This window comes from Podarcis erhardii (assembly GCF_964252035.2).
Source record: "Podarcis erhardii genome assembly, chromosome: 6".
In the NCBI taxonomy this organism is placed as follows: domain Eukaryota; kingdom Metazoa; phylum Chordata; class Lepidosauria; order Squamata; family Lacertidae; genus Podarcis; species Podarcis erhardii.
This window is the reverse complement of record NC_138510.1, coordinates 45,948,702-45,975,983: the sequence shown is the minus strand read 5'-3', so window position 1 is coordinate 45,975,983 and position 27,282 is coordinate 45,948,702. Positions and strand designations below refer to the sequence as shown.

The 27,282-nt window shown below is 39.4% G+C and overlaps 1 protein-coding gene across 1 annotated transcript in view; it reads right to left on the bottom strand.

Moving 5' to 3' along the window:
* Positions 1-1,064: 1,064 nt before the first annotated feature.
* NUDT3 (nudix hydrolase 3) overlaps positions 1,065-27,282 on the bottom strand; it is a 28,432-nt gene continuing 2,214 nt past the window's right edge. The window contains exons 2-5 of the mRNA XM_081865434.1: positions 13,121-13,231; positions 12,278-12,322; positions 11,360-11,444; positions 1,065-8,985 (exon numbers count right to left, since the gene is read on the bottom strand). Of these exons, the coding sequence (XP_081721560.1) occupies positions 8,813-8,985; positions 11,360-11,444; positions 12,278-12,322; positions 13,121-13,231 (414 nt within the window). The 3' untranslated portion in view covers positions 1,065-8,812. The remainder of the gene's footprint in view (positions 8,986-11,359; positions 11,445-12,277; positions 12,323-13,120; positions 13,232-27,282) is intronic.

Sequence of the window (27,282 nt, the reverse complement as noted above, 5' to 3'; positions counted from 1 at the left end):
AGCACTGTGAGTGATTGAGGTACAACCACAAAGAACTAAACCCAAAACTCTCGAGGTTCTATCGGTACAAATTCTAACTGTTGAAAGCACTAATGCAGTGCAGTTTTAAGACACCAAATGAAGTGATGGCTTTCCTACACACAGATCAGAGATAGGGAAACCTCTGCCCATGACACACTTCCCACCATCCCAGCTCCATGCCCTCAAGTACTTTGCCTGGCTGGAATGTGTTGTTGAAATGTAACGTTTGCCCGCTTAGGTTTATGTGCGTGTGTGTGTCTGCATAGAAATCTGACTTCTGTGCATGACTGCAATGTAGTTTATGGTACAAGTTTAGAGTCCCATCCATTGCTCTACCCACTTTTGACTCTGGTGTCACCCTCCACCTTGATTGGCATGGGACCACGAAAGGCCTCTCTGTGCAATCAACTGTATTGCCATACCCAACTCTCATGCCTTTTCTCAAGATGTTGTTTCTGTAAAGGGATTTTTCATTTCATTTCTCAATCGGCACATTACAATATTTTGGATACATGCAATTCTTCCCTGAGAAAGAGCACTGTTAGTCATGGATTCACAAGTGTTACAAGCACCTTCTGGGAATGACCTGTGATGGAACGAGTGAGATGTTTCCTCTTGCTGCACCATTTTGTGACCTTTTAAACATTTTAACACTTGGAGCAATTCAGCTCCAGTGCCAGTACCGTCATCTAACCATGTTGCTGTTGTCTTTAGTGTAGCAAAAGCATCAAGACAAATTTCCTTATCCCAGCAAAAATATGTTCTTTTGTAAACCAGGGGGAAGCAGCTGTACAGTTCCCAGTCTATAGTACTTGTGTGAGTGTCATGCACTGACCAACTCTTAAAGAAAGGTCCTAAATGTGCTACGTGAAAGGCACAAACCTTCTTTTGCCACACTCTAACCACCAATTGTATACAGCATTTGTATTAAAAGCTATCATTCTTGAACCACCTTCGTTGAGAATCAACTTATTTCCCAAATTACAATTGACACTGAATACCCAAAAGGATTTACCTCTAATAAGAAAGAGCTGCAGAACAGAAAGGGATGGGGAAGATTTTATTAAATATTCCAGATGCCATTTCCCATTCTGTGCTGGGCACTTAAGAGAAGTGCATGGTCTTTTAGAGATTATGTGGTAAATAAAAACAAAACAGGTTACAGATCCTAGGCATTTAGGCAATGCTTATGACAGTAGGATTCATTATGCATTTTCATTAATATCTTCATTTTTAATTTTAAAATCTTAAAAATTCTCCATCTTTAAAGATTCCGAGTTAACTCTGATACTGTGTTTGTTGTGCACTGTTTGTGACATTAAATACACGACACTGTGTAATATACATTAGCATGTAATAGAGGAAATCCCTCTACAAAACTTAACTACATACCAATTTCAGCCCACATTTTAGTATTTTTTTCACCACTGATAGTAGCAATGAAATCCATGGTCCCACAGTCTCCAGGCTAGGAACCTGAAATATTTTTGACAAACAATCATTGCATTGCTTGAAGCAGCAGCAGCAGTAGCAGTCAGAGCCTTTATTCAACCTCAACGATGGTCATTAAAATGGGCCATGGTCTCAAGGGATCAATTAAGATTACCTTAGCAGCCAGTAAATATTACTACACTAGTTGTTTTAATGAATTATTTGCTATAATTTCCAATAAATGCACTGTATACGCATTGCCCTTTACACTGAATTGGGGAAGGAGGTTAGAGAGGCTGAGCATATAAAAGGAATTGTAATTTAAGAGGAAACAAGTGCATTTGTGTGTTCACAAGTTATTACAAAAGATGGTATTAAGCCATATTCCTTCCAGTGTTAAACTAGAAAGTGCTCTTGTTTTTGTAATATAATACTTGTACTTACAAACATATGTGCTAAAAAAAATCCCCACTTAGCAACTTTTTATCAACTGAACAAACTTCATAGATAGCTACGTATACATATGAAATTTTGAGTTAGAGCAAATAGGAAGATACATTATACAGAGTCAGACCACTGGTTCATCTAGCCCAGTATTTTCTATTCTGGCAACAGATCTCAAGTAGAGGTCTCACGGCTTGAGTTCCTTTAACTAGATGTCTCTATTATATCTGGGACTTTCTGCATACAATGCATATCCTTGATAATGTAACTATGGATCCTGCCCATAGTTGTGAACTACCCAGTATCACAATTAATGTAAATCTGGGACTAGGAGTAGAATCCTAGCCTCCTGAAATCTATGCTGAAAACAGAAGCTATTCCTATCTCAAACTTGAGCAGTTGGGCAGCCATGCACATTTGCAGGCATTTACTTTCCTCACCTCATTTACTTTCCTCACCTCCAGCAAAGGAGTTATTCATTCCTTTATTTTAATTTAATGATAGGAGAATTCCAATTATTAACAATGATTTAAAAAATCTTCCGTTAAAGGTTCAATTTCATTTCTTTCTATTCACACATCACATGGTCCATAGAGCTCAATGGCCTCATAGCCCATGTGCCTCGCTGAGGACAGTAACATTAAGGATGGGGCAAGAGTTCATCTTGGGGCCATTTGACATATATGTTATTGAACTTCATGTCCCAAAATAGCAGCACCCTGCTATACTCAAATTAGCTGCCCATTTTGACAGTTTCATTTCTCAGAGGGCACACTAAAATATAATATCCAAACATGAGACAAGTGCTTGGCAGAATTCAGCCGCAAGTTCAGCTGCAGTCTGTCACTATTCAAGAAGCCACCTCTCATACTATGCATTTAACAAAAATAAAGGGGAACCAGCAAGTACAAATTAGAACATGAAAAACATTGTCAGACTGTGCAAATCCTCTTTTTATACTGCTCAGTAAAGTTGAGTTTTGTGGAGCACTGAGAATATAAAAGGCTACCTCTTGCCATGTCAAAGGGGACACGGATGACATTTGGCAGAATGGTCCTCAGGTACTTTATCACATCCTACATCACAGGAAGCAATTAAAGACAATAGTTAAAACATGAGATGTAAGGGTTCTGAAATAAACTTTTCTTCAACAGATCCACAAACATTCAGAAATTTGAGACAATGGCCCAATTTGCCTATTGTTTAATGTGAATGAGCTCCTCCCCCACTTGACAAAACAAGCCAGTCTGGCTTGCCATGTCATCCAAGCCTGTGCCTCCAGATTGATTCCCCCAAACACACAAGTGGAACCAAGGTTTGTTCCTGACTTACTGCTCATGGTATATTTGAGGAGAAACAAACTACAAGCCCAGGTTCTGACAATACAACAAGCCAAGCTCAGGCTTGTTTTTCAAAGCAGGGGAACTGGCATCACTGTAACTTTTGAACAACGTGCACTAGCATGCTGCTCTTCCTATTTAACTATAGCAAACAAGGCCAAAATAAATGATCCTACCCCTCCCTCTTAAAGAGTGCCAAACGAAAGTAAGCATCCCCCACTGTTGATGGTCATGTGAGACATTAAGTTAACAAGCCTTAAGCAGCACTGGTATCCTCTAAATCAGAGTTTCCCATATTTACGTCTCCAGCTGTTTTCAGACTACAATTGCCATCATTCCTGAGCACTGGTCCTGCTAGCTAAGGATGAAGGGAGTTGTAGTTCAAAAACAGTAGAAGACCCAAGTTTGGGAAACCCTGCCTAAATTTACAAGTAGAGGACCATGCTTGAACTGTACGGAAATTTCTCCACAATTCTACCATGGAGAAACTGTTTTGATGGTAGGAGGTGTGTCTGGGTTTGGTTTTGTTTTTTAAAGGTATACCCCTTCAAGGAGGTTATTTGCTTTTGCAAGTAGCTGTGATATTACACCAAGATTCGTTGAATGCTCACTTGCATTATTTACCAAACATACATGTGAAAGACTAAAATGCTGATCAAACTACATGGACAGTTCAACATTCATTCTTAGCAAACGATCATACTGAAAAAATGTATTAATGGTTCTAATAAAATCTGTTGTCATGAGAAGTGGCAAATAGTACTCAAAAGCAGCTTCTTTATTACAGAGATTAAAGCATACATACCTACATACCACTTCAGTGTAAAACAGGCCCACAACACTGCCATCTCTCTCACACGCACACACGCTACCCCCACCCTACCACCAAAAGAGTACAACGCCCGGTGTCTGGATACAACCATATTGACAGATAAATAAAACCAGACAAAGCATTATGAAATATGCACAATGTTGATTTAAATTGTTATTTTCCCGTTTCAGGCAGGTTGCACTTTTAATGTTAGAAAACAGGTGAATTCAGTCACCACCACACAAGATTCCTGGAATTTGTCACTAATACATACTCCAATTCTAATTCTTAAAGAGTAACTCATTTTAAGGAATCTGATTTCAGAATCAGCAGGAATTTGAATCAAATTTTATCAGTTATCTTACTTTCATGAAAAACAACACCCAAGTTGGAAGAAGTTATGCTGCTGAGCTTGTACTTCTTGGCTCGGAAGAACAAGGTTTAGGAGGCTCATCCTCCAAATTGTGTAATGCTCATTTACAAAAAGGACTGCAACCCCCAACTTCTTCTCTGGATCAAATTTTAATTCAAATTTCTCTCAACACCTGTCTTTTGAACCTGCCCACAGACATGCACACCCCAACATCCCTCTTCCCTTCAGTCCTTTTTATGGTGTTGATATAGGTGGCAGCAGCTAGCTACAGCTTTAAGGAAAGAAAGGGAGGTAAGCGTTCCACCCTTCCAGCAGCCCTTGGGAAAACTCTGTACCCCAGAGCTATTTGTGGCTGTGCAGTGCACCATAGGCCAGAAGGGGACATGAAGAAATCTCTTCCCTTCCTAACTCCACAGCCCACTGCTGCTACCTGCCATACTTGCAAAGCAAGTCAGGCTGAGGGACTGATGGTTAAGTGCGAGGGAAGGGGCTGGGTAGGTGGTAGCTGAGAAGTAAGTCTGGGTATTCAGAGGGCTGGGTAAGCCAAATTGTAATTGCCTCAGAATTAACTAAGCTTTTTTTTTTTTTTTTTTTTTTTCAGAACACAAGCAGCTCAACAATCTCTTATTTTGTAAGTTCTAGTATAACCACTAACTAGGATAGAATGGCACTCCATTTCTTTATTGGCAAAATTTTAAACTAGTTAACAAAATGAGGGCTTCTTAGAAAAAAGGAGAGTTGGCGACAGAGTGGTGTGATTACAAGAATATGGCTAACAACAAGTATAAAGTTTTTCGGGAAATAAGAGCTATGCTGCATCTAAAATAATGACTGTAATTTCAGGTCAAACTTTCATACAAAGATTTTTTTTTTCCTATTTCCAAGAGGATCTAATGGGAGCTAATTCAAGGTTAAACCCAAAAATATTAATTAGATACATCAAAACACTCCAGCATATTCTATTTACTCTACATCACACACTTTCTAATCTATGACACTGAAACACAGAAGGGATGTCATTAGAAAATCACTATTGCGTTTTTCGCAACAGGATGACAGATAAAACTGCAGAGAGCCTGAAGCTGGTTTTGTCCTCCCAGCAAAGAAAATCCATCTCTCTCCATACTGGAAAAACAGCAGAGGTTGTACATTCACTCACAATGCTACCGTGCTTCAGCTTCATGAAGATTACCCAGCAGTTACTTGCAAACTTGCTGCCAAAACTAGTTTTAAGCAGCAAGACAACCCTGATTTAAGTAGGGCTGCTTCAATGCAAAAACCAACATAGACCTCACCTAAATGAGGAACAATACACTAAGCACTGGCATTAAATCTGGACTTAGAACAAATTATTTGTAAATATATATCAACAGATCTATCACACTGCTCATGATGTTACCAGCATTTGTCTGACTCAAGTGCACAAGTTCAGCAATTATTTTTGCAATCAAAGATTTAACCTCCTCTTTGCAACTGTTAAAGACTAGAAATTTACATATAAAATAAAAGCTGGGGTTCCCAAGGTCTATGGGATGCACAGGTGGTTAGGTGGAGGAGCAGATGCAGTCTTCAGTATGTTGGATGCTCAGCCTCAATTTAAAGTTTATTGGAAGGAAATAATCTTAAGCTTTTCACCTCCCTTTTCAGCAGGACCTGAATACAGTATATAAATCTAAAAGCTTTTTGGATTTAGAGACCAAAGAAAGCTGCGTTTTTATGGTAAAGCACAGCAGGAAATCTAAATTAAGACTTCTTAACTCTTAACGGAGGATCAGTCTACCTTCTTAGTACTGTTGTGCTTGAATCTAAACACCCCATAACTTACCCTATGTTAGATGCATTGTTTGCCAATGCAGAATGTTCCAGTGTAATTAGAAATACTCTGAAAAAGTGAGTTGATGTGGTGACATTTTCATTTATCTTGCTAAGGAAGTTTCATGAATTGTTAATTACAGAATACCCTGAGATACTGGGAAAGCTGTAGACTTATCTCTATAGTGCATTAATAGAAGGTGAAAAGGTGAGGCTTAATAAGCTGGAGCAAGGACTGGGTTAAAATACACAACTGGTGAAGAATTCCAGACTATTTGAACCTCAGGAGCTGCATCTTCCATTTCCAGTTAAGAAGGCAAACATCAGCCACTCACTGCAGTTGAATTAACAGCATAAATCCATCCCACATTAAACTACTTTCTTGGCACAATTTATTTTTCCTGGACACCCCCCCCCCAAAAAAAAGCTGTTAGCAAATCATTAACGATATTCTATTCTAAACTGTCAGTTTAACAGCCCTATAAAAACATTTTAGAGTGTTTTTTTATTATTTTATAAAAGTGTGCATGCTGTAGATATTAAAACTGCAGTCACCCTTACAGGCATCTCAGTTCTCTTTCAATCTTTCATGCCTAATCTATTCAATGAGACACAAAACGCCTTAGCTGAAGGCAACAGTTTGCTATATTGGAAAGTGCCACATATAGCGTAGTACGAGAAATTATATTGTACACTTCAAGACACTAGTCAAGCCCTTTGAATTAAATTTTTATTGTTTTGTTTTTTAAGATGAAGGGCAGCGAAGTGGCGCAGCATAATTTCAGATTTTTTTCTAGACATTCACGTTTAAGCCACTCATTGAATAATGCCTCTCAGCCTTCTCCTGTGTAAAAACTTTTGGCATTAGTGATCACTGGCTTCACTTTTGCCATTGTGATCCCACACTATGGAATGCTATCCCATTCACTAAAAACAGGGAACTCAAGCAAATAAACAGAATTGTATCTCAAATTTGACAGCAACTTTCCTAAGTAGAAAGTATACTTTTACTTCATGCTGCATGACTATTTCATATATTTTTTATGTTGTTAGGTATATAATGGGAAGAGATAATGATAAATTAAATAAGAGTACTGCAGGTTTAATTTCACATCTTGGCTATAATCTGACAAAGAAGAAGTCACCAAATACAGCAACTAGGTCCTGTCCCAAGCCAGGGATTAACTAATGCCCCTCCCCAAACCTTCCCCAGGCCCACCCCCTCCCACAACCCTTTCCAAAATCTCCCAACTAGACAACACTGTTGGCAAATCAAGACAGCATGAAACATACATCAATAGAAACAAACATGTGACATGTGCCAATGCATCAGGTTAGGTATCCTATTAAATGACACAGTTCTCCACATCAGCATTTCTGCTTGGGAGCCAGTTGTACCTTTGCCACTGAGGGATAAAGTTTACATTTGAGCATGCTCCGTGGTGCATTTACAAGTGCTGCAATGCTACAAAGGAGATTGAACACCTGAAGCTTTTCCCTGTGACTTCTTTTCAGGGACATAATGCAACTGTCCCACCATGCAGTGATACTCAAAAGTACAATCCAATGTTGTAGCACAAATTACAACATCCAGTTTAGTAGGGTGTAAGGCATGTGGACAAGAAGAGATATCAGCAGTATGCAGCAGGAAGAGAAAGAATTCCACACCAGCAGAAAGCATCAGTGGCTCGATGCTTCAGTTCACTAGTTTTAAACTCATTTTGAATCCCTGATTCCTATTTATTGAGGCTGGAATTCATTTAGTTTCTGAGGCCGTATGCTGTTGAGTGAGTGGTGACCAAATTCCTTGCATTTCTGTTCATTGTTAAGATGATCAACATATTGACTGAACCTGTAGAAAGAACAGAGCACCAAGAATGCCTCGCAGGGTATTGTAACTTGGCCGCCTCCTCTAAGTGTCACTGTTCTAAATTTGGGTAAGGGAGTGGGGTCCAGGGAGTCAAACCGGCCCAGCCACTAGCACTGTCACAAAATAAGTTTCTTTTTTTTAAAAAAGGCAAACAAGATTATGAAGCCCTCCTTTACAGAAGCAGCTCATTTTTTAAAAAAAAAAAATCCCGCAAAATCAAAGTGTTAGGCTTCTCCATCTAAAAAAAGGTTACACGCATGCGCTGAGAAAGTGACCACCACACAGATCTCAACAGCACCTTACTGTACAAAATCTAAGACTTAAAAGAACTGAGCTCACATTTCAGCCTTCTTTAACTGAAAGGATAAAGAGGCCTAGCTATGGCTGGGACAACATACATAGGGGCATTTCAGAAGACAAGGCAGAGGTAAAGCTAGTAGCCTTGACTTTCAGGTTGTCAAAACTGTGTTAATAGGGAAGGGGCACTTCATGCACAATATGTGTTTTACAAAATACATATCCAAGAAAAAGCAAGAAAACCCCACTTTGCACTAGAATGCAACACTCAAATATTTGCTCTGCCAAAGGCTGTCGCTGATGTCGTGTCTGACAAGAGGAAGCATGTGAAAGAGGCAAGAAGAGGGGAGAAAAGGAAATCCAAGTTTCAGTCTACTTTTCAAAATCTGTTTCTCTCAAAAGGCCATCTTCAGTCATCTGATGTCGGACAGTTCACTCTCCTTTGAGAATGATGTGGTCACAACAGGAGTGCCATTGTTAGCCAAATAGCCTTGCCTCAAGGTTTCAAAATATGAAGCCTGCACAGGTTTGTGATACTGCAGAACTTTTATGGCGTCATCTATCTGAAACCATTTCCGTTTCCTTCCTGTAGAAATAGAGGGAGGGGGAAATTAGTAACACAGCAAAGCAATTGATGATTTTATAGTTCCTTCTATAGATAATTTCCACAGACATATAGTATGCCTATTCCTACTGCAAATTCACTGCAACAGCACACAGTAATTCAATGGCACCTGTGATATGATGACTCACTGAATGTTCACTTCTTCAATATACAATTGTAACAATTAACTTCACACAATACAACCCGGGGGGGGGGGGGACAGGACACGGACCAACCTCTAGCCTGTGGGCTCAATTTTGAATGCTAGGCCTTCCCAACCATCCCACCATCCTCTCCCTAGAACCTCATACCCTCTTCAGGTTCTCCTTTCCCCACCTTTGAGCGGTTTCCCTCCTACCAGCAGATCAGCACATGTATGGGAGGAACACGAGAAGAGTCTGCTAGTTCAGGCCAATGGCCCATCTACTCCAGCATTGTGTTTTCACAGTGGCAACCAGATGCTTATGGGAAGCCCAAAAGCAAGGTAAGAGAATGGGATGTATATCCTTTGGTAGTGTACTTTGGGCTTTGGCCCCAGTCATGCCAATATGCTGTCCCCAATAACCAGCTCTCCAAAGGAATGTGGCGCTTGGAGAAGGAAGGTTCTTCAGCCCTACAGTACATTACAACAGCAAATCTTTAGTTTAACAAATATTTTCCAAAATTAAAATAAAACCAACATCTCAGTTGTTTCTTCTAAAGGAGAATGAGCTGGAAAATAGTGCATTTAGTAAGGAAGCTCCTGAGACTAACAGAATGCAGCTGCTCACTTTTCTTAGAGAAAATCAATGGGAGAAGGAAAGTTCTAGGGAAAACTGTGTATCACTGTGTTGCCTGTGAAGTTCATTGAGAGATATATGCATCTCTTTCCATTCTGTAAATAATTTAGGCAGCAATCCTAATCCCACTTATCTGAGAATAAGCCCCACTGATTTCAATAGGATTTACATCTAAGTAAACAAGGTTAGGACTGTGGTTAGTTTGAAGCTGGGAAATAAATTTGGTAAGAAGCAATTTTCTAAGCAATATGCTATTCTACAGGATGTATAACCTCATACTAGAGCCAGGGCTTTTTCGGCTGTGGCTCCGATCTGGTGGAACACTCTGTCACAAGAGACTAGGGCCCTGCGGGACTTGACATATTTCCGCAGGGCCTGCAAGACAGAGTTGTTCCACCAGGCCTTTGGCCAGGGCACAGCCTGACTCCCTCCTTCGGCAATCTTCGCGGAGCTCTGGCCCAACAGTTGCCAGTGGTTTGTTTTGAATTAATTTTATAATGAATGATTTTAGAGTCTTGTGTTGTGTTGTACTGTTGTACTGTTTTATTGTTGTTAGCCGCCCTGAGCCCGGCTTTGGCTGGGGAGGGCGGGATATAAATAATAATAATAATAATAATAATTATTATTATTATTATACAGAAAAGTGAATCAAAACATGGGCATGAAGAAGCACTGGATGAAAAGAATAATACATTAATATGAATTTTGCAATGATTTGAGACTGCTATAGGAGGGGCAATTAGTAAATTTCCTTTCCCCCTTTTTTAAAAAAAGTAAATTTCCTTTTCAAAACACATGCTATACATGGGAAAACAAAAATTAAAAAATCAGTGATTCTGCAAAAAAATAATAATCATGGAAACAGATAGTTAAGAGTCTTCCACTTCCAAAATCTGGTTTTTAGCCCTCTTTGTGACTGTTCAGTTCTTTAAATCAAATTCTCTTTAAAATCATCAGTACTAGAATTCTTTATCTGTCTTTTTTTACAAGAAGCTGGAATTTAAAGGAGTCTGACAAGAGCTGCCAAGTCATGAGTATTTTGGCAGCTGTATGCTGATGGTTGTCCTTTTCTACTTTAAACAAAACAGTACAATTCTAATTCTTACACTTTCTTCCCCCCACTCCGGCCACAATCACCTACATAAAACAGGAGTGAGAAAAATATTTTCAGCCTGAGAGCTGCATTCCCTCACGGGCAACCATCCAGGGGCCACATGCCAGCGGTGGGTGGAGCCAGATACAAAGGTGGACAGAGAATCAAATGTGATTCTTATACTGTAGGCTGCATTCCAGGCACACAAAAATCAGAGGTTGCTACACCCACCCACACCCCAACACTCATCCGGTTAAGCAACATCTACCAGAGTTCAAGAAGCCAGGCAAAAGCAGTAAAGGAGGGTGTGAAGCAGGGCTAGTGAAGAGTGTGGCCTGGGGGCGAATCCCAAGGGCCAAAAAGAAAGGGTGAGAGGATTGCAGTCTCCACACCTGATATAAAGCTGAATCTAATACAGAGAAGAGGATTCTGCTATTACAATCCTACAGAGAATCAGGAATACAGATGAATGTAAGTGTCTCACCAATATTCACAGAGTCCTCCCAGTCTTCCAATACTTCTGTGACAATAAGTACGTAAACATATGTTCTGTGTTTTCTGTCCTGGTTCTAAAAGGAGGAGCAGCATTAAAGTTAGGTTCCAAGGTTCATAATACCTGCAAAAGTTTATTCTTAAGGAAAGTAGGGATAGGTATATTGTTAAAACATTTCCACCAACAGCAAAGCCCTACCAAGATAAATGATGAAGATTCAAAAGTAGTTACAACACAAAACAAGTCAAAACATTTCCAACATAAATTTTACTAGTTTTGCCCTGACATCTTGCCAAACGTTACTGTTTTCTAGCTCCTCAGTCCTGAGAAACCTATAAAACATAGGGAAATTGAACAATCTGTCTCAGTGGATGCTCTATGTTTTCAAAATTCAATCATGTAACATGCATGATACCATAATGGCTGCATCTGCAAGTGAAAGTAAGGCAGAAGTGATGATGGAGGGGAACCTCCAGCCCACTAGGGCTTCAAATCACACCCACCTGCCCCACACTTGACATCAAACATCATATATGACACTGGCTTATGGGGCAGGTAAAGACATAGCCAGCTTCTGATTGTCCCTTGGTAAGTGGGACTCATTGACCGCAGTCATCAGGTGACTGGCATTGGTAGGAACCCTGTTATAATTTATCCTTCTGTAAGTAGTTTTGCATCCCTGGTCTAAAGAGTCAAAAACACACATAAGAGAACAAACTTGAACTAGAGTTCCTTTGCAAAGCAACTGTTAATTCATGTTCACTTCACCTAGCAACTACAGGAACTACTTTCATTGAACTTTGCCAAACCACAGTAGGTCATTCCAAGCACTGTTTGTAGCTTACAGGGATGTGTGAACAGGGCCATTGAGAAAAGTCTTAATCAACTCTTCAAAATGCTTATACTTACCTCAAAAATTCCTACTAATCTTCCTAATGTCCCTTTCACTCCAGCCTGTGAGAAATTCAAAGAGAAGAAAGAAAGATCTAAGTTACAGCTCAATATTTCAGTCTGGGCCAAATTACACATGGTGTAGAAGGTCTATGACGGAAAAAGCTTATGGAAGATCCAAAGCTTAAAAACAGCTGGGAGGGTTGGGGGAGAGGATTGGCTTCTGATAGCAGCACTAGGGTAGAGGATGTTTAATCCTTTCCTCATGTAATTTTCATGATTACAATTGCCCCCAAAGCTGCTATCCGTCCCCCAGTGTTTGTGAGTTAAGCGGCTTTGAGAAGGGACATCATGAAGTGTTTAAAACCAGCAGGGGAGGGGAGGGGTGAGAGAAAATATGGGCCAAGAAAATGAGGGGTTAAATGCACATATGTATGCATGTAATCTGGTGTTTCACACCACACCCTCTCAAAGATACATTTGAGGGAAGCACATCACCAAGAGACAGTACATATCTACATATATGAACTCTAGACCCCAGTGCCTGAAGTCAACTGGCAATACTATTAACAATCTGTTGAAAGAGGTACTCAGTGAAGTATTCAAAAATCCCTGCCCTGCATCATAATAACTATTATAGCTATGAGTACTAGGGCAAATTCTACAGCAGTATCCATCTCAACTCACAGATGGAACTAACAATGAGTTTTGTTCATAAAGAGTTAACAAAACCACAACACTATTAATTGGTTAGAAAAATTTTTCAATAGAGGGACTGTTTTGAGAAGAGCAAGGAAAAATAATAAGAAATTGATAAGCAGCACAAAAAGTTTAGGTCCGAAGCAAGTTTTGGAGATTTACCTCTTCACAAACTTCCCGCACTGCAGCCACACTAGGCTCCTCTTCAGGCTCCATACCACCACCTGGGACAATCCATCTATCTGGATGACGACTACTGCTCACTAACAGCACCTACCAGGGGGAAACAGAGTACTTGCATATATACATTATTTCATTATATGGTTGCCCAACTTCAGAATACAATCTTGCTACAAAAGAAAGCTGTTGACGGGGGTGGGGGTTAAGTTCCTATAAGAAATCTCTCACTTTCTTTTTTTCTAATCTTCTCTCTATACTTATGGAGTCATCATGTCCTCTTGAGTTTCATTATACACAGGCAAAGGAAAAAGCTTAAGGAACTACTGGGTCAAGTCCCATGGTCAGAAATACTCAAAGAAAAGCAAGTCCAAGAGGGATGGGAGTTTCTTAAAGGTGACATACAGAAGGCACAAAGGCAGACAATTCCAACAAGTAAGCATCCAAAGAAACTGTATGGCTGCATATGAAGCTTACAGATGAGCTGAGATGTAAGAAGGGCATGTATAAGAAATTACTCATGTGGTCCCTTCCAACTCTACAATTCTATGGTTCTATGGAAGAAAGGAGAAATCATGAAAGAAGAGTATACATGAGTAGTCAACAGTTGCAGGTACCGGTGGTCAAGCAGGCCAAAGCTCAGAATGAACTCAGGCTTGCAAGAGAGGTTAAAAATAATTTTTAAAGTTTCTTCAACTATGTTTGAAGTAAGTGGGAAAATAAGCAAGTAACAGATCCCTTGCGGGGAGAAGAAGGAGAAATGCTACTCAGTGACAGAGACATGGTGGAACTGCTCAACACCTACTTTGCCTCTTTCTTCATCCCAAAGAAAAGCAGTGCCCAACCTTGTGGTAAAAGAATAAACAATGCAAGAAGGGAGTTGAAGCCCAAGATAAAAAAAAGAGGTGGTAAGGGAACACCTAGCTACTTTAAATGAATTCAAATCACGAGTGCCTGGCTAGCTGACCCAAGGGTACTAAAGGAGCTTGTAGATCAAACAGTGTTATACAGCAGCAAAGCAAAAAGCTGATGCTATTCCAGGCTGCATCATAAAAAGTAACAGTGTCCTGATCAAGAGAAGTAACAGTACTGCTCTATTCTGCCTTGGTCAGGCCACATCTAGAGTACTGTGTCCAGTTCTGGGCACCACAGTCTAAGAAGGATCTTGACAAGCTGGAATGTGTGCAGAGGAGGGCAACCGCCTCCTCCACCACTATGTTGGAAGTACAGCCTGACTCACCACTCCAGAGGGACAGGCTTGTATGAGATTTCCTCAAGTGGGAATGCACCTACTGATTACCAAGAGCAATGGGGAAGAGTTTCTCATTAACAGTGCCTGGGCAGGCTCCTGGAGTCAACATCCACCTTTCCACTGGTGGTAGCCCGAGAGTCCAACCATTTCCATCATGGCCCACTATGTGAGGACACCAGCTGGTTGAGCATCTGGCTGAGCTGTCTTAACAAAAGGCAAGACATTCTTCAAGGGGTGCATCAGGCTCTTCAGAAGAACTAATCTGAACAGGAAAAGCAAGTCTGTTTTGTTTTCACCTCCTGCATTCCATGTTATTAACAGACATACTACACCAAGGAACTTGAAGATACCTCCTTTTTCAAGAGGTGTTCTATGACAGTATTCTTTAAACATTAATACTCTTACTGTCACTTTTACCTCCACATTCTCCCAGTAAAATATTGTGGTAAACCTAACCCTGACTAGAGACTCTAAAAGCATTGTTGGAGTATCCAGCCATTCCCTGCAACTAGAAACTCCTGCTGGCACTTGGTACTCCGAACTCCTGCCACGACTCTTATAATATGTTGAGCTCCATCAGAACTATTATCAAAGGGATTGAAGATAGCTGCTCTGGGGATTTCAACATAAATTATTAAATTGACAATATGATTACAATAGATTCAGACAATCACTTCAGAACAACCACTTCAGAAAAAGTAAATCCATTTGCCAGTTCCATAGCATTTATCCTGCACACATACATATATATCTTTGTCCATACTGAAGATCTGGAATGAACTTGCAAGAAGCCACATAATGCTGGAGGTTTCGTCCCCTTTCACATTTAGTCAAAAGCAGAAGTGAAACCTTCCAAACTCATTCTTGCAGCCGTTGAAGATGGGAGAGTGAGAATCTGATGCATGCACAAGCACATTCTCATAACACTAAACCATGCTTTAGCATTTTTTATGAATGAGGCCTTTATGTCACCTGAGCAAAAGACATGGTTGTATTTGGTTGTATTATCACTTTGACTCAAAATCCTTCAATGGAAGAATGCACATTAATTTAGTAATTTATGCTGCAGAACACGGGCTTGTTGCATTTTTGTTTTGCTACATAAAAGTTTGGTCTTACTGACAAGTTGTGTTTTGCCCTTTCTGTAGACTAATGGTCCTGACAGCAGGCACACTTTTTATGGTCAACAGTTTTGTATTCCACACTCTCCAGGAGAGCTTCTAAAGGAAATAAGTATATGAAACTCTTTCAAGTTAAAACAGAAACTTTGAAGAGAAAAGAGGCCTCATATAATTCAGAAATTCAGCCGCAAATCAGAACTGCTGTTTGGAATCTGAAAAGTTCAAATTGAGCTGTGGGGTGCAAGGCATATTAGATAAATAGTGTGGTATTAAGTAACTGCTACTGCACCAGCCCTAGGAAAGGGTCCCAGCACTAGCTCTTGATCCAAGTGCCCTTGCACAGGCGTGTTTGAATCCTACCATTCAATTCCATAGGATGCTTTATTTGGCTAGTAACTCTTCTATAAGGCAATTTTACCTATGAGATTTGGAACTATTTGATCACTGAATGTCCATTCCAAGTTGAATATTGCATTTATATGAGTGGGAATGTTTGCCAGATGCAAGCATGGAAGACTAAGACAACTCCATCCGTCCCCCTGACCAACCTTAAATGCCCCCTCCACCTAGACCTCTGGTAGGGGCTGATGGGAGTTTAGTCCAACAATATCTGGAGGCTACCAAGTTGGTTATTCCTCTTCTAGGGTCTTGTAAATAGGTTTGTTTTCCTCTGGTATGGTGGAAGAGTTCCACTTTTCTAGTCCAGGGAAAAAAGCAATCCCAGGAAGGAAGGAAGTTACAATGAAAATCTCTTTGCAACCCTACAGCCTATTCACAAGAGGTACTATTTCTTAAAGAGGAAGCATGTTTTGAACAGAATGCTGTAAAAACAAGCTGTCACAAGACAGACTACAAAAGTGAAAATGCAAAATGTAAGGCTTATAATGAGTTCAAACAGGGGTGGAAAGTTCTTAGAGTGAAGAAAATTCTCAAAAAGCGCAGGAAAGCCCTAACAACTTTATGCTGGTACCAGTGAATTCGCATTATTTTCAAGTCCTGAATTCAAGAACAACAAAAAGGGATAAACTTTAAATTTTGTTATTTTTCCACATTATAGACCATAAATCAGGATCTGTAACAAAACCATCTGTATGCCACACAGCCTGGTTTAGGGTTGTTCTACTTTACCTAAGGCAGTATCTCAAACTAAGCACAGTGATGTAGCACTGCCCCACTTACTATCTAAACTGTTTACAAACCAACATCATACTTCAGGATGAAAGCTTATGCCAGTAGAGCACATACTTGAACTACCCCCTTGTAGCACCATTTCCCAGTTTCAGAAAGAGCTGCACAAGTCCCAAATGTAGCACAACAGGGTTCAGTTCCTACTACTGGAGCACTGTATTTCTACATATTGGCTCCCCCAAGCAGCAGATAAGAATGTCTTATGAATTCTTCAGGTACTCAAGTCTGATATGCTTACATCAGACTTACATCATACATACTGACCATCTCATTTTTTTATCTGTCACATATTTCATTCTGTTCCCATCCAGGACTGGAAATTAGCTAGGTGCCTGGCGCATTTTGCACCTGGCTATCAACCACTTGCGACCAAGTGAATGAAGATGGGCCTTACTTCTCCACCATCTTGGAGGTGCATGCCTGGGGATCATTGGATCTGGGCTGTTTTCACACACTAATACCACATCCTGTAGAATTTTATCCGTACCCTACCCTCTTGGCAACACTGATTTGAACCCTCATAACAACAGAACTCCCAATCTATTTCAAATTCCAATTGATATAGTAATTCAGTAGCAACCCATGAAAGAACGGATAAATAGTCTCAACGTCTACAACAATTTGATAGCCATGCCCATAATCCACAATATAGACACCTGCATTTGTCCCCGCGACGGGGTGAGCTCCCATTGCTTGGTCCCAGCTCCTTCCAACCTAGCAGTTCGAAAGCACGTCAAAGTGCAAGTAGATAAATAAGTATTGCTCCGGCGGGAAGGTAAACGGCGTTTCCATGCATTGCTCTGGTTCGTCAGAAGTGGCTTAGTCATGCTGGCCACATGACCTGGAAGCTATCTGCGGACCAACGCCGGCTCCCTTGGCCAGTAAAGCGAGATGAGCGCTGCAACCCCAGAGTCGTCTGCGACTGGACCTAACAGTCAGGGGTCCCTTTACCTTTATCTTTTACCTCTGTTTCTTGAGTTATTTATCTTGCCCAGTTGTCAGCTCTTGCTTCATGATTTATGTTTTGGTTTTAGATAAGCTTGATAACCATTTTCAGACTTATCATTCAGCTAGAGTGCCTGTCACCACCTCTTCAGAATGTGCACTAGCACAAAGTCAATAAATAATTGGATGATCACGGATAACTTCATGAAATGAGTATAAGCCTTACTAAGTCAAAGTGTCTCCAAGATTCCCAGTATTTAAAAAATCACTTGTAAGACTATGTAACTGAATAACATTATCTAAGGCAAAATACAATACAATTCTACACTGATTTATATGAAACAAATTGCACACAGGATGTTCACCTATGTATAATTAATCACTTTGCTATGGGATCCTGCAGAGAAAAGGGTGGCATGAGAGAATAGCTAGTCTATATACAACTGTCTGGTACATGTTTTTGTGAGAACAGTGTAAGGAAAGCAGAAGCAGAAATCAGTCAGAAGCAGTTAAACAACTAAATGACCAAAAAATAGGAATGCTGAAGAATGCATAGAACAGAAGAGAAACTGAATGAATTCAATGCATCATTATCCCTGCAGAAATGGTCATATGATACATACAGCAAACTTCTTTTTCAGGGTAGTGCACAGGATGTAGTTTTGGAACTAATGATAAAGAATCAGAAGTAACAACTCAGTAAGCCTCGTGGTATTCACTTGGGAGTTGTTAAATATGAAAATGGTGTTATTTAAACAAAGATCACAAATTTGTCAACCTAAATCTTGTTCTAGGTAAATTCATAGAAAGCATTTAGGCCTGTAAGGCTGTCAAATTCTCATATAAGATTTACTATGGAATGCTCAGCATGACTTCTAAAGCAAAATAAATTGCCTCATCAATCTTCTGGAGTATCAGTTTCTGGAGTATCAACAGGCATGCTGACACAAATGATCCAGTTAAAACTATGGTCTGGTTCTCTGGTTGCAACTAGCCATTACTTGTTGTAAAGGAGGATCCCTAGTTGGTACACAACACTAAATCAAGACTCTTTGAAAATGAAAATGAAAATTAACTCAGCAAAAGTCTTCCTGCCCATGCAGGAAGAAGAAAAGGAACTTGAGCTCAAAGAGGCTCATGCACAAATTGCTAAATAATGGTTAAATGTTACATGGCCTACTCAGTTGATTTTCAAAATGCTGTCCACAACATTTTTCAACATTTTCCAACTAAACTTAAGATCCAAGTGGTAAAAGAAAAATTCTCTTTTGGACTAGTACACTACACTACACTACACTACACTACACTACACTACACTACACTACCACTACACTACACTACACTACCACTACCACTACCACTACCCTACCCTAAAATAAAACCAGAGTTTGTACAATAGATAATAGCATTCCCCCTTCTAAAAAATGTTGACTAATGTGAGGTCAGGGGTGCATGAGGAGGAAGCCAACCATGCAGGTATAAAGGTTGAATTATATAAAGGTCCCAAGTTGCGTAGCAGCTCATTTGTTTGAATTCTCTCCTATGTTAAAACTTGCTTCACATAAAAGGCTGTCATGGGGAGAAGGACTCCAGCCTAGCCTTCTCACTGACTTATTTGTTCTCTTTGCAGCAAGCATTTGTTTTACTTACAGAAGCATTCAAACATGTGACCACCTCCCTGCAATCTGAACATAATCCAGGAAATGCTACCATGCAGTATTTCTAAACCAAAGGTTGATCATTAGAGAATTTTAAAAAAGAATTAGATCCATTTACAGAAGATGGTGAATCAATAACTGTTAGGGGCCTGTCATCAATATTTTCATTAGTATATTCCTACTCACCCCCATGAGCATATACTGCTAAATAAGATTTCAGCCCATAAGAAAACCTGCTGGAGTAAGAAGCCTTTCTCATTTTGCTGGCTACAGTAAAAGCCTGCTACAGAGGAACTCTTAACCAACATATCAAAGCTTAATGCTTTATGGCCAGGTGGTTTGTCACAATCCTGTGTCCTAACCTAGAGTGTGGTTATAAAAGGAGAACCCTCTGATGTCTCTTCATCTATGAGGGTCATGCAACAGAGTTCTGAAATTGGTAAAACCAATGGGGAGAGAAAAGCTTGTTGCAAAACTGATTTTCAAATTTCCATACAAGTTTAAACATATATGCTATTTCTCAGTGAAAACCACTCAGCAGTTAAATTCTGAAAGCAATGATCTAATTAAGTAATTATTCAGAAAACAGCAAGGGCATGATCCAGTTAAGTTAAGCATTAACTTCTCACTGATTTGAACTGCAGACAGTTAAGTACGTTATGTTGTTTGTTATATAGTCGGAAATCAATTTTTAGCTATTTTTGTAATTTATTTGGTTGTTAAGTTGCTTTGAGCCATCTTTCTGTATAAAGCAACAAATAAATGCAATACATCTTATTAAGTATGTGCTCAGCATACTGTTAATGATGATATTCCACTGTGGTGTCCCACTGGTGCAACACACTTTCACCTGCACAAACAGGGCTTCCCCTTCCTCCAGAGCAGATTAGGGATGCAGAAGGTAGAAGAGGATGAGGAAGTCCCAGGTTGCTTCCACTGGCATGATGTTGGATCTCACCCAGAGTTATTTAAAAACTTTAATTTTGCATAGATCATTCCCTGGAGGAATCTGCTAAATTGAAACACTCCACAGAACAAAAATTCAAATAGCACTTCTCTAAATCTTCAGGGGAAGTGTGAGAGGCATCCTACTGTGTATACAACCTATTAAGACTGCTCAACTGACTGTGTGAGAACACAAGCAGGAATTGGATCTTAATACTCACTTCACTCCCATGACCTGTCAGCAAAGTGATCAAATGGCAGAAAGAGTGAAGGAGGGGGAGGAGCTTCTGGCAAAGTTTAATAGCAAATGACATAGGTATAGCAGAAATAAGGCGGCTTGTTTCTTGCAGTTCGTGCTACTACTTACTGAAACAGGAAAGAAAGAAAGCATATTTGAGAAAGTGGTAAAAGCAATCTGCCAAGTCCCTCCCAACAATTTTACTAAACTCTGAGAAAAAGGGTCATGAAATCAATTTATTTTGGGATCTCTCTTATAACACTGATTAACAATTCTACCACCACTCTTTTTGTTTCCTTTTCTTAAAACCCATTGTGAGTTCAGGTATCTGGTATTATGAAAAGCAACTGAAGAACTGTCAGGAACAAAGGAAGGGGGGAAAGTGAGGAAAATACAGTTTGATTCTCTCCCTTCAGCTTAACAAGCAGGTCTTTGTATGAACGATATACACAGAATGGAAAAGCAGGCTGGTAAAGGAGTTGCTTTCCTCTTTTGTTTTGTCTTTTTAAAAGAGCAATTGAGTTGTGTCATGTTTTTCATTCTGAAGTAATATTTAAACTGCAGAATATGCTAAAAAGCAAAAAAAGCTCCAATTGTTCTTTGGTTCTCAAAAATCATATAATAATGGGAACATGTCACTTTCTGGAAAAGCCTCAAACCTTCAACTTTCAAGGGTCTCAAAATCAGATTGGCAATTTCCCCCCAAACCTAGGGCCATCATCTATGCATTCTATGTTTGGGGCCACATGGAGAGAGAAGAGGTTGTCCATGTAGCATTGGATACAGCCCTAAGGTTTCAAATCCTAATCCCACTTACCTAGGAATAAGCCCCAGTGAAGTTTCTGAGGAGATATGGTTAGGATTGCATACTAAGAATCTGAATAGTTTATCTAGGATGGAAAAGTCTTTTGCTTAATGCTTAAAAATAAGGTACCCATATCTGACGCATTTTTATTTCAAGAAAGAGAGAATTGCCAACTTCTCTGGAAGCCTGTCAAAATTAAGAACTGTTCCAGGTGAGCAAAAAATGAAGACCTCTAAATTGGAAAATGGTAATATTTGGTCTCCTCCTTTTACACTGTGAATGTCTCAAACACATGTACTTATGAATAGGCAGAATAAACATTATAAAAATACTTGTGCAATTTTGCAAAAAAAATAAAGTCGCATATAACATATATAAATAAAAACCACAAAAACTACCAGAATCACAGATCAGCAGCTGTTAAAAAAAAAGATTCCCTTCCTCTAACTGTCTATGTATGCTTGGCAGCATAGAAAAGTTTTCAGTAAATGTCTAAAAGTTAATACTCAGAATACCTGCCAAATCTTTATTGGAAGAACATTTCATCCAACTGGGCCAACGATACTGAAGGCTCAAGTTTGTGTTATCAGATGAGCCTCACCAACTCAGGGGTAAGTAAACTTTTTGTGAGATGCTAAAAATGCAGTCCCCACTTTCAGACTGTTCATGTTCCAAAAGTGACTTAATGCACATGCATGTGAGTGGTCAGAACACACGTTATCGTAGTAAACTTTATGAACTTATTTTGCAAGGACCAATTTGAAAAGACTGAAAGTGGACCATAGCTTATGTTTGCAACAATGTAAATTTGTGATATTTACATTTCACTAGAGATTTCCAAAGCTTTTTGTTTTCCAGTGTCTATATTAGGGAAGGATACTTTTTTACAAGAAAAGAATACTTACACCCCAGTACCATGTGTAAGACTGAACTGAAACAATAAATTCCAATGAAGTTTCAGCTGACAAGTCCAGGATGTTTTACATGAGAAGCATTATGAATTAGACTGTTTCCATTTGGATTTTGTACTCCAGTTCTACAGTAGATACTGCTGCTTTCTAGTATCTACTCAAGCTGATTGTAACATGTGTTTTAATTTGTAGATTCCAACCATAAGATCTAAAATTGCTATAAAGATAACACATTAAAATGCAGAATACTATTTGAAGTGAAAGATAACAATAGTTCATTCGTTGTGGGGAAAAAAGATGGATGCTATTATTGTTCCCATGAAGCTTGATCAACTTCTCATCCTCCTGGCATTTTTCGGAATAGACTTACTTTCATTGGTTTCCTGGCAAAAGCACTTTTCATTTCATAATTCAATAAAGTTCCAAATTCACTATCTTTTGAACAGCATGCTTTCTACCCTGATCCAACAACTGCACATTTACAGCATAATTCTATGAACAATTTTTCACATGTAAACACCACTATACTTAATAGATCTTACTCCTTCAAAGCCAGGTGGGCTTTGGGAAGGTGGTGGGAAGGCTCTTGGGCCCATCTAAGCATCATACCTTCCTCCCTAAGCAGGGCAGAAGCTTCCCGGGGTACTAGTCTAATACCCCATGTCCACTGACACCACTAGTTAGGATTGTTAAAATTGCTGTGTTAGTGTTAGCAACATCATGATGGTTAGTCATCAAAAATGTGTTATTGATAAACTATACTAAACTTATTTGTGGAAAAATGCATATTTGGAAACAAAGTTATCTCAAGATCCCACACTTTAAAAACACATTTTAAATGAGTTCAGTTTGGTTAGGATTCTTCATCTCACCATACGATTAAGTGCTAAGAAGATTACTTCCTCTTCCCAACACTACAATGCTCAAAATAAGATTGCATTAGGGTGTATTAGAATTTATCACTTTTTTGTATTGTGCTGAGTTGTCTCAGGAACAATCCAATTTGAAAGTATATAAGTATCAATGACACTTAATGACAACATCCCCCCACCCACAATGTGATAACACAGACCTTGGATCCACCCCAAACGCATTACCAACCTCTCAGTTATGATATTAGTTACCCATTTCAGGCACAAATGCCTAAGAAATGTGCCTTCATTGAGCTAATTCAGGCATAATATTCCTGGCTTCATAAACTAGAAGTGGGGAACCTCTTCAAACCCACCCATTTATATCAAGAGGAGAGGGGAGGGAATATCATTTGACCTAGCTTGGACCAGTCCTAAAGCTGATCATGTGAAACTCAACCCTGTTGCTGTGGTGCATAGATGCAGTTTCTATTAAAGTACATTTCCTCCTTTACCTCCTCTTTGTTTTCCTTTCATTATGTCAAACCCTTTCAAAGCTGCCCCTATTTTCAAGTTGAGACATGAACCCGACAGACCCTTATCCAAAGCTGTTGATAGCTAACCATGGTAGTATGTCCTTTTCTGAATCCCATAAATTCATGAATTCATAAGATGGGCATAGCCAGGATTTTTTTGGGGGTGGGGGGACAGAACTTTGTTAGGGTGGCAGAACCGATGTGATTGGTCTGTTAGTTAAGTATTTCTATTGTTTTACTTGATGGGGGGGGCAACTGCCCCCCCCCCGGCTACGCCCATGCTTCACTATCTATTTAAACATGACCCAAGCCTCCTTGAATAGTTGCATTGGGCCATTCAATTTTTTTCTATTTCCCACTCCCACAGAGCAGTTTCTACTCCCACTTTTCATCCCTCATAATTTGTCTCATTCTCTGCAAAGCTCTTCGTCTTACAAGGAGAGAAAGCAATAAAAAACAACTCAATGGAACGTTCTGCTCTTTGCCACAATGAGCCACCTTCCAAGAGAGCTCACTTGCCCTTCTTCCACCACCACCATTCCTGCTTTGTCCCTTAGGGTTGTGTGTGTAGCCATCTCACACACTTAGTCAAGCAGAAGAGGAAGCCATCTCACATGCTCACAGAAGAGGGTCATTCCTGAGAGGCAAAAATGGTGAAAGGAATGTTAAGGATAATCCTAAAATAGTGTGGGACCATAAAATTAGGCTGTGAACCACATGGCATGGAGGCTGAAGGTTCTCCATCCCAGTCATAAATCTATGGCTCACAAAGTTGAGAACAAGCATAGAGCCTAAGTACTCCTCCCTCTTCCTCTCACACACCAGCTTCAGAAAGGAAATCCTGACTTAATATCTATTCAGTAAATGGACATTAAACCAGTGTTTAGTCCCAACAGGCAACTCAGGTTTAAACAAACCAGGATCTCCAAGCCATGTCAGCATTTGAGGGGCAAAAAGGTAAGGGAGCAGCAAAACGAACCGTATGTATAAAACCGTTCACCGCCAAATCATTGTAGCATTATCCAACAAGAGAAAGGAATAATGGTCACAATAGTTTTGATTATATTTCTGTGTTTGTTAAATATGAAACCCACCTCTCCACCAAATGGTGGAAATACTGTCTAATACCCTATTCTGTTTGGCTATCACCTGTATTTGGTTGCCTTATTAGTAATTTTTAAAATGACTACCCTTTTCTTGAAAAAGTCAGACTGGTCCATTATTGCCTGTTTATTTTGTGCTCAGTTGAAAGTGCTGGTTCTTAACTTTATGCTGCTGTATGGCTTGGGACAAATTTAGCTGGTCTCTAAGATGCTACTGGACAATTTTTTAATTTTTTTCTTTATTTCGACTGTGTCAGACCAACACGGCTACCTACCTGAATTTGGGATCCCAGGATCACCTTCACTTGTACATAAATGAACATGTACTCCATTCAACATCTGATGTCCTACTTCTGTCAATGTTTGAAACTCCCCTTGCACATTTTGCAACAGGGAATTTCCTTAGCGTGAGCAGTTTCTGAGCTCTGGGTGCAGTACTGCGCCTAAGATTTCAGATTAAAACTGCAAAGGAAAGGAGGACCATTTTCTACCTCCCCACTTCCAGGTACTCTCTGAAGACTGGAGAAGAGACCCTCTCAATAATATTAAGGGGGTGGGTAGGGGAAGGACTAGACCATGTGAAAAATGAACATACGGTAATATTTTAGCTGCAGTTCATTCCTTTTCAGCACTGTATTCTTATTATAAAAAAGTGTGCCTAGACATTTCATTGTTCTGCCCATAACCTAGGTTTAAGGAGCCATTTAGCTCCTAGTTTTCATATCTCTGTTTCTAACATTGACTTCTGAATGCCCCTGCCAACTGAAGTGTAGGAGTGCCTTCTTGAAATGAAGTCAGCCTTATAGAATGACCACTCCAGGAAGGCTCACCTTCTGGCCTCAAGCAAAAACCTTTTCAAAAAGGCTTTGAACAAACTGATTTTACATTTGCTGATTTTAAGTTGCTACAATAAAGGCCATTCCACTTTTCTTTCTGCTGGGGTTATTTAGCCTTTGGTTAATTAAACTATCTATGACCTTTTAAACTGTGGGCGGGTATTATTATGGTATGTATTTTTGTGTTTTTATATTATAAACTACCCTGTGATCCTCAGATGAAGGGCGGTATAGAAAATTTAATACTAATTTAGGTTATTGTATTTTAATATTCGGTTGGAAGCCACCCAGAGTGGCTGAGGAAACCCAGCCAGATGGGCGGGGTATAATTAATAAATTATTATTATTGCTTATCTTTCATTCTGTTGGTTTGTAATCTGAAGTTTAATTATTTTAATAATTTTCTGTAAGTCATGCTGAATTCATTAAAGATAAAGTAAGATAAGAAATACTGGTTTTTATTGATTCTGTGATTTGACTTGACTTTTATGCTAGATTTTGATATGTTAATTTTATTGTTATTTTGCTTTGTGATTTTAATGCAAATCACTTTGGAAAGTCTAAAGTAGAAAACAGCTAATAAGTGCAATAAATAATAGTACAGTACACGTTTTATTTAAAAATACAAGCCGTATACAGACAGACACTCTGGCAGTAGAACTATGGTAAGTGCTTCTACAAGCCTTAAAAAGGCTATACTCCAATTCATTTTCCTCCTGGTGGCAATTTCTTCAAGTTACAAATATAATGAGAATGACAATACATTGGATTTAAGCTAACTTCTAGTTTAACGTAGGTCCCAATAAAATCAAAGGGCCTGGTTAGTTATGACTAAAGGAAATCCTATTGATTTCAATGAAAATAAATTTCAGCAATCTGGATCCAACACAATGAACTTAAGTAACAGAGAACTGAGTAAAACTAACTTGACAGAATATTGGTGCCTTGTTATCCACCAACAGCCTCCAGCAACTAGGCCAAGGCACCATATTCCCTGTGCAACCAAGTCAGCTTGCAGGCAGAGGGAATTACTGACCATGTTGCTCTACAGAGCCTTCCTGCAGATGGTCAGCAGAAATACTGCAAGCTTTAGTTCAGAAGATCAGGTGACTGGAGAGGCCAACAATGTCCCATAATTGCTGATTTCAACCCAATTCCTCAGTCCAAACTGCAAGAGACTACCTGGAAGTCTACTGGAGCCTACTGAAATACCTGCATTGACAACCCCAATCCAACAGAATTTACTTAGGAAGTTCTAAATGGTAGCTAAGAAAGCTGCTACACTGCACTATTTACTTAGGACTTCCATAAATCTTTAATTCTAATCTCACCTCAGTTATGAAGTTAGTATGTAGGTAAAGAGAAGCTGCTCTCTCGTTTAACCTCAGCTGCCTATCTGCAGTATGATGATAACCAAATTTAACCTGCTTTAGAAAATTATTGAAAGGATTAATGATATATTACTTGCATGTTAAGCACTTTGAACACTTCAACACTATATAAATTTTAGATTATTTAAATAAAATTTACATCTAAGATGTCATGTTGTTTAACAGGAATATCTTGATGTTTAACCTAAAATATGTGATAAATTTTATACTGAAATAAACTGTTTAAATGCAAGTTTACCCCCTTCAATATGTGGTGAGGGGGTGGGACTTGTCGGGATAACCAGTCTCTCAACCCCGTTTTTTCTCTCACAAGCCCCTCTAATGGCAATTTCTGGCAAGTAACCAGTTCCTTTTATCCCAGTTTCTT